Source organism: Maylandia zebra, linkage group LG12 (assembly GCF_041146795.1).
Source record: "Maylandia zebra isolate NMK-2024a linkage group LG12, Mzebra_GT3a, whole genome shotgun sequence".
NCBI classification, from domain to species: Eukaryota; Metazoa; Chordata; class Actinopteri; order Cichliformes; family Cichlidae; genus Maylandia; species Maylandia zebra.
Genome location: NC_135178.1, coordinates 33419856 through 33430971, shown reverse-complemented (window position 1 = coordinate 33430971; position 11116 = coordinate 33419856). Strand labels below are relative to the sequence as shown.

The following is an 11116-nucleotide window of genomic DNA, read 5'->3' as shown; positions in this document are numbered from 1 at the left end:
TCTTATGCAGGTTTGAGGCCACAGCCCAGGTAGTAAACGCAGATATCGTCTTTGGTGAATTCTCTAAAAGAACTTTGCTTTCTTGAAGGACTGTAAGGTTCAAGCTGTAAAGATGTGACATTTGATGAGTGTAGAAACTTTCCTGAACTGTAACGTGTTCAGAGACATTCAGAGATCCTGTGTCCCTGAACTCGAACTACTTACAGGATGTAGTCAGTTTACAGTAATACAGTCATCTTTGATTGAATCTGGTCAAAGGAAATTAACTTCACTGGTATACATTTAGTTTATAACAAGCATATTTTAATGATGTATTATTTGAAAAAATAAACTTTTGATTTTATGTATTTCAGCTGCATTTTACTCAGAATTATTGCTTCATGTTCATGAGGGTCAAGAATTTTTCTTTGTTTTGAGTGTGAGAGCAGAGGTCTGGCAGGCTGACAATCTAAACCCTGTGATGAACTTCTGAAACACCACAGCTTCACCTTCTTTGTGTCATTTTTATGTTCTATTTAGGTTTCGTTTTTTTAAAAGGAGAAGTCAGGATTTTCTACATTTTTCACTTTGGTGTCGTTTTAAGGAGCACAAACTAAAAACTATCTGAATGACACACACAGCGCCCTCTGATGGACACAAGTGTTAGGAGCGTGTTTCAGTTTAACACGTGATCGTGATTCATGAAAATGAAAGTAAATTCCGACACTTTTGAACTGAGCTGAGACGCCATTACAGGGAGTCAGATCTCTGCTGCAAAACACACGTTTGGAGGATTTTTTATCAGAAAGTTCAAGAGACACTAATTTGGTGAGTTAATAATACTTAAAGATCAAATGGCTGAGAAACTTAGACTTTTTGAAAATTTCCTGAGCTGCCATGTGTGTTCAGAGACTTTCAGAGATCCTGTGTCTCTGAGCTGCAGCCACAGCTTCTGTTCAAGCTGCCTGCAGAAATTCTGGGAACAAACTAAAAACAAAAACTGTCCCATTTGTAAAAGAAAATCTTCAAAGGATTATCCAGATGTGAACTTTACACTGAAAGAACTTGCTGATTCATTTGCTGGGAGACAGAAATCTGGATCATCTGAGACAGAAAAGGGAGAGAAGAAATTAATGGCAGTGTGCAGTAAACACGATGAAGAGCCTAAACTGTTCTGTGTGGACGAGCAGAGAGCTGTGTGCACCGTGTGTGAGTTTTCTCTCCACCAGAGTCACAAAGTGGTTCCTGTAGAAGAAGCAGTCAGTGACCTGAAGGAGCAGCTGAAATCTGACTTAAAGTCTCTGCAGGACAAGAGGAACAAATACAAACAAGTGGAGGAAACATACAATGAAGTGATTCAACACTCCAAGAAGCAGCTGTTGTCCACAGAGAGGCAGATCAGAGCAGAGTTCAAGAAGCTCCAGCAGTTCCTGAAAGAGGAAGAGGAGTCCAGACTGGCAGCTCTGAGGGAGGAAGGTGAGCAGAAGGGGAGGACTATCAGCAGAGAGATGAAGATGATTGAGGAGCAGATCTCCTCTCTGTCAGACAGCATCTCTGCTGTTGAAGAAGAGCTGCAGAAACACAGCGTGCCATTCCTCAGCAGTTATAAAGACACTCAGAGCAGAGCCAGAGCCCAGAGCTCAGTGTCAGATCCACAGCTGGTCTCAGGAGCACTGATAGATGTGGCCAAACACCTGGGCAACCTGTCCTTCAGAGTGTGGGAGAAGATGAAGGAGAAGGTCCACTTCAGTCCTGTCATTCTGGACCCAAACACTGCAAGTGGCTGGCTCTATCTGTCTGATGATCTGACCAGTGTGAGACGTGGAGACACAAAGCAGCAGCTTCCTGATAATCCAGAGAGAAACACTAATTATACCAATGTTTTTGGCTCTGAGGGCTTCAGCTCAGGGAAACACAGCTGGGAGGTGGAGGTGGGAGAACATTCTGGCTGGAATGTGGGTTTAGTTAAAGAGTCAGTTGACAGGAAGGGAGAGTATCCTGCTTCACCAAAATATGGAATCTGGTGTTTATTGCATAACAGTGGAAAATACACTAATTGTGTTGGTCAGACTGTGACAGTGAAGAAGAGTCTCCAGAGGATCAGAGTCCAGCTGGACTATGACAGGGGGGAGGTGTCCTTCTATGACCCTGAAGACATGACTCACATCTGCACTCACAGAGACACTTTCACTGAGAAACTCTTCCCATATTTCAGTGTTTGGAAGGCAAGAGACGCCAAAACCTCTGAAATCAAAATCTGTGAGATTGAGATTTGATTGTAAAGTGATTCTTTTTTTTAACTGTTTTGATTTTTTTTTTCAGTCCAGCAGCTTAATTTTAGGGACATTATTCATCAAACTGTCTAACTTAATTATCAGGTTTTATTTATTTTTTGTTGATTTAGTGGAACTATTAGCAGTTCAATTAACCGAAATCAACTTTTTTTTATGTGAAAATCTTGTGACCCACTCGAGTTTCTGTAAGAAAAGTTTACTTTTTATATTTCTTTTAAATTCATATTTTCAATATTATTCATGTTGTTCATGTCAATATTTTCGATAATTTTTAAATCTGAATGATGATGATTTATTTCCTTTTCAAAGTTGTTGAGTGTGAACAGTAAACTGTGACACTTCTTAAAAGAAAAAAGGATTAATCATTAAACTTGTGTCACATCAGCAATAGTTAACTTTAAAACTACTGGATCCTAATTATCCTGATTATCACCATCTTGTTTTCAGTTAAATAACCTTTTTAAAGTAACACGTCTACTTAAAAAAAAAAAAATCAAAGAATTGACTTCTAAGTTCAAAAACTGTCTCATCAGTGTAACTACACTTGATTTGATTAAAAATATTTTTTCTTGTGTTATTTTTAACTTCAATCAGCAGCAGGCGTCTCTCACAGTTTGAAAGATTTCTGAATCTTCTGATCCTCTTTTATAATCAGTCTTTTGATTTTTAAACTTCGCTCTCAGTCTCAGTGTTTCAGTGAATGAAAATAGGTCCTACCTTTGATTTTTACCTCAATGTTATTCTTTATTTGGTCTCTTTGATTATTGAGAATCACAAAATGTCTGTGTGACGTGAAATAAATCAAATTCAGTGATTCTGTTGTTGTTGTGTTTGACTGAAAATCAGCTTTTCAGACACATTCAGTCGTTAGTTAAGATTTATTTAACATAGAAACTCACTTTCATTGTTCTTTTTATATTTAACCGACTCCTTAGAATAAGAAATTATTTGCGTCTATTGGTTTTTAAATATTCTTGTTGTGCTGAAGCTGTTTTATTGAAACAATCATAATCAGATTTTGTTTTCAGACCAACATTCACATTTAAGCTCAGCTCTCTTAAACTGCATATCAGAGAAGACTTGTGCAGTTTGTTTTGATGGAGTCACAGATTCTCACTTTGGTCTGATCCTCAATGTGAAACATTACCAGGCAGAAATCAAATGTAATCATGGATAAAGTTTACATTCTCACACCTGATCTTCATCTTTATAAACTCTAACTTATGTTGTTTAACAGTAAATTTAATATTTACACTGACAGAGCAGAGCTGGAAATAGTTTGTATGAACAAAGTTGCAGAGATGTTTGATGAAGGTCCAACTTTATAATATTGGTGTTTTATTCATATATTATATTTACTCATAAGATGGAGACAAAGTTTATATCATCAAAGGTTTTTTAAACATTTTATTTCCAGTTTCTCACATTTTAAACTGTAAATCATAAATGTTAGAAATAACTTCACTTAACAGGTAAAACAGAACATTAAGACTGAGCCGAGTTCATCTGTAGTTCAATGCGAGTTTAAACACATTCATCACAGAAATTTCTAGCTTTATAGTTGTTTTTACATTTAATTGATTCCTTAAAATAAAAGAACATTTGCTTCTGGTGCTTTTTAAATTTCCTGTTGTGCTGAAACTGTTTTCTTGAAGCATTTGTAGCACTGACGTCACTGTAAACAGATATATACGATACTGGACTAGTTCTAGGTTCACAAGAGTGATGGAGCAAAGCACAGTGAAGAGACCAGAGCCAGAAACCTTGAAATGAAAAGCCACCATCTTTAATAAAACACAAACACAATCAGTTGATGTGTAGTACATCACATGTATCCTTCCATCTGTTCCAAATCCAACACCTCGGTTGTTTCTTTAACCTCCTAAGACACGAACTCTTCCACAGCATGCATTTTTAATTTCTCTTTGATATTTGGGGCCTGATGAATGTAAAAACAAAGAATTACCAGATTTTTTTTTTTACCTTATTTTTTTTTTAAGAAAAATAAGAGCCACATATGAGGATATTCGTTTAAAATTCTGATAGAACAGTAGCAGTATAATCTCCTCGTAAGTGGATATCAGGCCCTTGTAGAGCAAATTGAGTATTTTGGTCTAAATAACCCAAAATGTGATGTCCACATATGTGGACGCCAGGTCCTAGGAGGTTAAACTTTAGTTTTTGATTAAAGAATCAGAAACCTTCAGTTTCAGAATTTACTTCTTTAAGAGACGTTAAGTGAATTCTGTTCTGTGAAAAGCAAATAAAGCCAATTTAGTGTTATGAGCTTATTAAACTTGTGCTCATTATTAATCACTATGATTAGTTTCTGTCTTGTATGAGCAATCAAATGTGATCAAAACCCATTTTTGGTGTGTTGAGCCTTTAATGCAAAGTTCCTGTAAAGAAATCCAGTTTGGCTCAAAACAAAAAAAATAACATCACTCAATGTCATTAAAGTCTGAATAATCACACTTTCAGTTCAGGTCAGTCTGATCAGTTCAAATTCAGAATTCTGCTGTGATAAAGCAAATAGTCTATTTAGGATCAAATCTGGCCCAAACTCTACTGATTAGTTTTCACAGTTTGTCTTTGGGAAATAAATCCTTCGCATTTTCCGAGTAAACACAATTATATCTCTGATGCTTTACATTCATGTCTCTGCTCTCTGATGTTGCTGTTTTATTTATCAGAAGCTAATGTGCTCTTATGGAGGAAGAGGGAAGGGTTACGCTAAAGGAGCATTCCCACAAATCACTTCAATATGATCTTAGTCTAGTTCGAACAGGAGTTTTTATACACATGTTATACATTTGAACATGAATTTTAACTATGATGGCTTTCACTATGAGGGCGTTTATTTTTCTGTTGTAGTATAATATTTGTGGCCTGGGTTGCACAATCATAATTAGATTTGATAAATTTATTTGAAGAAACTCCGTTTTAAATCATCGTTGTTAAATTTCCATTTTAAATGTAACCTCTGTTCTGATGAACCGCATATTACAGAAGACTATATGCTTTGATGGAGTAGAGAACAAATCTCAGCAAAGTCTTTACAAAATGGGAATTTTAAATCTTTTTGCATGTTTGTTCAGTCGTCTTTAGTCACAGACACAATCCTGCTGACATGTTGGCAGAAAGTGTTTCCTGTTGCAGCTGAAAGAAAAAACCCCACAACATTCACATTCTGATGTCATTTTTACGCTATATTAAAATAAAGTAAAGCATGAGAGGTCAGTATTTTATACTTGTTTTCCTTTTATTTTTATTCCTGTGTTGAGGGCAAGTGCCCAGGCAGAATATTTAAGTATCCAAATGACAGCCCAGCAGCGCCATCTGCTGGAGAGAAATAACATATTGTAGATATTGCAGTCTATTTACACCTGCAGGCCAGTGGCCACTCTTTTAATGATGAGGATGTACATGTCCTGGACAGGGAGGAACGCTGGTTTGAGCGCGGAGTCAAGGAAGCCATTTACGTGAAAAGGGAAAGACTGTCTCTGAATCAAGGAGGGGGCCTTTAGCCATCTTGCTGTTCCGTGATTGCAGCCATTCCCCAACTCACTATGAATGGTACTCATGGCCATCAGTGGTCTTTGATCATGACAATTTGCATATTAATGATCAAGGAACTGACGTCCCAGCCCATTGTTCATTCAGTGGGCTGTGAGGTCAGTTATTGTGCAAAGGTACTGTTTATAAGGTTGGGGAAACTTACAGTCAGCTGAGACTGAAGAAGTCACTTAGATGAGTGACAAAACGTTTCTCCCACTGATAACGCTACATCCAGATGAACAGAATCAACCTTTTGGAATCTCAGGTGGTAGTCAGTTTAACTGCTAATCTGTTAGCAGAGAACTAATCGCCCTACTAATTATCTCACTCACATACTATACACATGTAGCTTCTTCCTTTAACTATAAACATCACAGCAGTTATTCTAACACTTTGCTGAAGTATAACAAGGCACAGCACTAAAATGAATGTGCATCAATACGAACTCACCAGAGCAGTTTGGTTAATGCTGAATGTCTGAACTCAGCTCTGCTTCAAAGTTAGTGACTTCTCACTCTAACAACACATTAGACTCATTAGTTTCAATCATGTACATTTTTATCAACTTATCTAGCATGACTCATTTCATCATACCGGCACACAGAGGACACCTGGTTTCTATCACAGCTGGGATTTTATTCTGCTGTGACGGGCCATCATAGTCTAATCACAAAATAGCATAACTGAATTCTTATATCAGTAAATCATGTTTAGTTCCATCTATCTCTCCTTATTGAAATATCTGCATTAACGCTTAAGTAAACAAAAACTTTGCAGCTGTTTATGAGCCCTCTGACAGAGAAGAGAAGTTTGTATAGAGAAAGTTGCAGAGATGTCAGATGAGTGTCAAAATGTATAATATTTGATTGTTTTTTAACACATTTGGTCACTCAACAAAATTTAAAAACACATCTAAAAACAGAAAATACTAAAACATTCCCAAAAGGAAAAATCTCAGCAAAGTCTTCACAGAACAGAAATTTTGAAACTTTTTGCATCTTTGTTCACTGAGTCGTCTTTAGTCACAGACACAATCCTGCTGACACGTTGGCAGAAAATGTTTCCTGTTGTTGTTGCAACTGAAAAAATAAATCTTGTAAAACTGGTTTAGTGACAATCAGCTGATTGCTAGCGCTGTGTGAGCCTGCAGATTTTTATATTGACCTGATACAGAGTAAATACAGGGCCAGTACCAATACTTGTAACCTATATAGGCAACTTATGTTGGGGAGAGCAGTGTGTCATGACTTAACAGAGGGCATTTTCCAATGAAAGTATAACTTAGATTGAAAGTAAAATTACTTAAACATAAATTACACCACTGAACGACACAGGAAATCATTCCTGCCTGTGGCCATCTCCCTGTACAACGCATCCACTTAACACACTGTTTGCTGCTACAACTACACATGTTTCTTTTCCAAATATTTATTTATAAGTGACTTATGTATGTATGTATGTATATATATGTATATATTGTACTATTCTTAGTTAGCGTATTGTCTGTCTTGTCTTAATGTTGGTTTAAAATGGAGCACTGTAACAAAAAATAATTTCCCCCAGGGATCAATAAAGTATTCTGATTCTGATTCTGATTAATTCACATAAATGTGATCACACTTTAGTGGGTATCACACACTCCCTGACAAAAATAAAATGGTTTCCGACATTCACAAAATCATGACATTTAAAACTTTTTTTTCAAACTCTCTCAAAACTTATCATAACTGATTTTATCAGTCCAAGAATTACTTTAAACAATAGGGGTGATGTGTATGCAGATGGGGTTAGTGATGCGTGATACTGGTATGGTGAGTATGGTATTGGGGTGCAGTACATTGGTGAATGTGACATACACGCAGGCGGCACAATTGCCAATGGTGGGCATGGAAATACAGTGCATGATGGTATGGTTGTGACAAGTAACTGTGGTGCTGTGCATTTCCCCAACTAGATTAAGTGCTGCATGTGACTGCACTGAGGGTTCACCCAATGATTCATAAGTCAGAAACTGTTGTGGCTTTCTGTGACAGGTAGACCTTGTAATGTCTATATAAGTGTGTCCCAGTGGTTGAACCTGTAAGTTAGACTGCAAATGAGTTTAAAGCTCATCCTCACCAGGCCCTGTGGGTTCAGATAGATTGTCACTATCCACTTGCATTTCTTTTATCTCCTCTCTCAGAGAAAATGGCACAGGTGAAAATTCTGTCCCAGTTTCATCTCCATATGCAAGGTTGAATAGCTTTAAATAGCATCATAATACCCATATGTATGGCATATTCTTTGGGTGTAGCTGGAACGAAGTCATAAGTTTGCTGTACTGCGCTGCTGCTCCAGAGGGAGAGATAGTACTTCCGGGTTAGTTTTGTTCACCTCCTCATGTATGTGTATATATGTGTTCTACTGGTGTGCAATACTGCACATTTTGGTATGGATGTGATACCAAGTAAATACAGGCCAGTATCGCAGATACCGATACAGAGACTTTTTAATAAATAAGGTGGATGCGTCATTGAATTGTTAAATCTCTGTAACCGAGGACAAGGTATGAGTAAACAGGGCAAAGAAACAAATTGATCATTTATTTATTACATTAGTTAGACATACAAATTCCCAGTTATTTCCAAACAGGACTTGCAATACATCCTGCTGATATCCCAGCTGCACATGAGACTTACCACACAAACTGTGCGAAAATAACAACACTGCAACCCGTCACACCCCGCTTAGCAACACTGCAATCGTGGCACACACTGCAAACAATTCAGGTCTCAGCACAGCTGGGAATCAGTGCTATGCATGGCCTGCGATCTGGGAGATAAAGGGAGGTGGCACAAACAATTAGACCAAAAACAAAAAGGGAGGTTAGTCCGCCCTTACACAACTTACTCTCAATCAATAACTGCCTTTACGGCTGGACGGACTAACCAAAACAAAATTACAAATCAATCAAAAGAACGAAAAAAGGACAGCAGAGACAGCACAGCTGAAAAACACAAACAACATTATCGATTAAAATATTACCCAATAAAATATCAATTTTATGAAACCATTCAAAATCATGAAGCTAAAACAAACACTCAATATACCTACAATATTGATCAGTTTCCCTGCGCGCAGTCGATCTAGGGCTTGATCAATTCTTCTATTAAAATTTGTGGTCACACTAAAAAAGTCCAATGACACATTAAAAATAGGCACATACAATAGCAAATGATCCAAACAAAAATGGCAAAAGTCTCTTACCGACAGTATACCCACTCGCACCCGAGTGAATTAATTACCTCTGGTTTTTTCCACAGAAGAGTGCTGACTTCACCCCACACACCCACTACCTTTTCACAGCACTAAAATGAATGTGCATCAATACAAACTCACCAGAGCAGTTTAAGCTGAATGTCTGAACTCAGCTCTGCTTCAAAGTTAGTGAATTCTCACTCTAACAACACATTAGACTCATTAGTTTCAATCATGTATATTTACAAACATATCTAGCATGACTCATTTCATCTGTTGCAACTGAAAAAATAAATCTTGTAAAACTGGTTTAGTGGCAATCAGCTGATTGCTAGTGCTGTGTGAGACTGCAGATTTTTATATTGATTTAATACCAAGTAAATACAGGGTCAGTACCGATACTTTTAACCTATGTAGGCAGCTTATGTTGGGGAGAGCAGTGTGTCATGACTTAACAGATGGCCCATTATCAGTTTGCAAATTGTGACCACTAACTCACTCTGATTTTTGCTAACACAACAAAACACACCTTCCAGCTTTTCAAGTATTTTGAAACTGGGTTTTTGGAGACCTGGAATGTAAATGTTCCTGTCTCTAAAGGTCTTTGGGTCAACTTCTGTTGTTTGACATTTTTCATTGTGGAGGTTTGAGGTCCTATTTTAATTTCCAAAAAATGTACTAATTTAATACAAAAACGTGGGATAGAAACAAATCATCGATCCGATCGTATCAATCCCATACCAATACCAGAGTCGGTGTCGATATGATCAATATTTAGATAGATCTGCCCACCTCTACTGATTGCAGTGTTCCTCAATAAGTAATATACCAAACACTTCACATTCTTGGTCTCATTTTAATGCTATATTAAGATAAACTCACAATATTTTACTTGTTTTCCTTTTTCGTTTTTATATTGAGGGCAACTACTTACAGAGAAAGAGAACCCACACAAACATGAAAAGTCCACACAGAAAGACCCTGGCCAGGTGGTGGAGACAAACTCAGGGCCTTCTTGCTGTGACGCAACACTGCTAACCACCACTCAACCATGCTGCCTGTTGACTATAATGAATGAAACTTAAACTAAATTTCTACACTGTTGAGCTGAGACACATTGATTGTGTCAGATTTGTGCTGAAAAACACACATTTGGAGAATTTGTTATGTTTTTTAAATCCATTGATTGTCCAACATTTAACTGTTTGCTATATCTTTACATAAAAGAAGGCTGTGGTCAGGAACATTTGTTAAGCCTCACTAAATACAGACTCTCACTCATGTATACTATTAATATTAATATGATAAGAGGGACTTCACCATGAATGACAGCACAGAGGGAGAGAACAATATTTGCTTTTGTACTATTAAAGGTACTTTTACTATTGTTTTAATAGTAAAAGTTAATTGAATGGATACCTGCTTTTTAGGTGGTCAGATACACTCTGTATGGAAACTGAGGAGTCTGAGGCTATCATGTGGGTAATCTGTTGGTGTCTGGCTCACTAACTTTGTCATGTCTGTCTTTTTATTGTTTTTTAACATGAGAGTGGAGAGCAGGAGGCTGCAGCTGCAATTGTCATGGCTGTGTGCAGGCAGGAAAAGGACCCAAACCCAGACTCCAAAACACAGAAGAAAAACTCAAAACACTCAGCTTTATTGCTGGCAACAACAAAACAGAGACCTGAACCTAAACCAGGACCGCTATGGACAGAAAACACAGTGAGTATGAGGGTACTACACCATTACAAATGGAATCAAGGATAAAGTTTACATCCTCACACCTGATCTGCATCTTTATAAACTCTTATGTTGCTTAACAGTAAATGTAATAATCACATTGACAGAGCAGAGCTGGAAATAGTTTGTATGAACAAAGCTGCAGAAATATCAAATGAAGGTTCAACTTTTATTTTATTCGTATATTATTTTTACTCACAACATGGACACAAAGTTTGTATTTTCATTTATGGAAACATGTTTTTTAAACATTTTATTTCCACTTTCTCACATTTTTAATGTAAATCATTAAATGTTAGGAATGACTT

At 37.1% G+C, this 11116-nt stretch overlaps 1 protein-coding gene across 1 annotated transcript; it reads left to right on the top strand.

The window, feature by feature from the left end:
* Positions 1 to 833: 833 nt before the first annotated feature.
* On the top strand, positions 834 to 3081 carry LOC101483026 (nuclear factor 7, ovary-like). Its single transcript, XM_014408126.3, has one exon. The coding sequence runs from the start codon at positions 834 to 836 to the stop codon at positions 2253 to 2255; it is 1422 nt and encodes a 473-aa protein (XP_014263612.3). The 3' UTR covers positions 2256 to 3081.
* The last annotated feature ends 8035 nt before the right edge of the window (positions 3082 to 11116 follow it).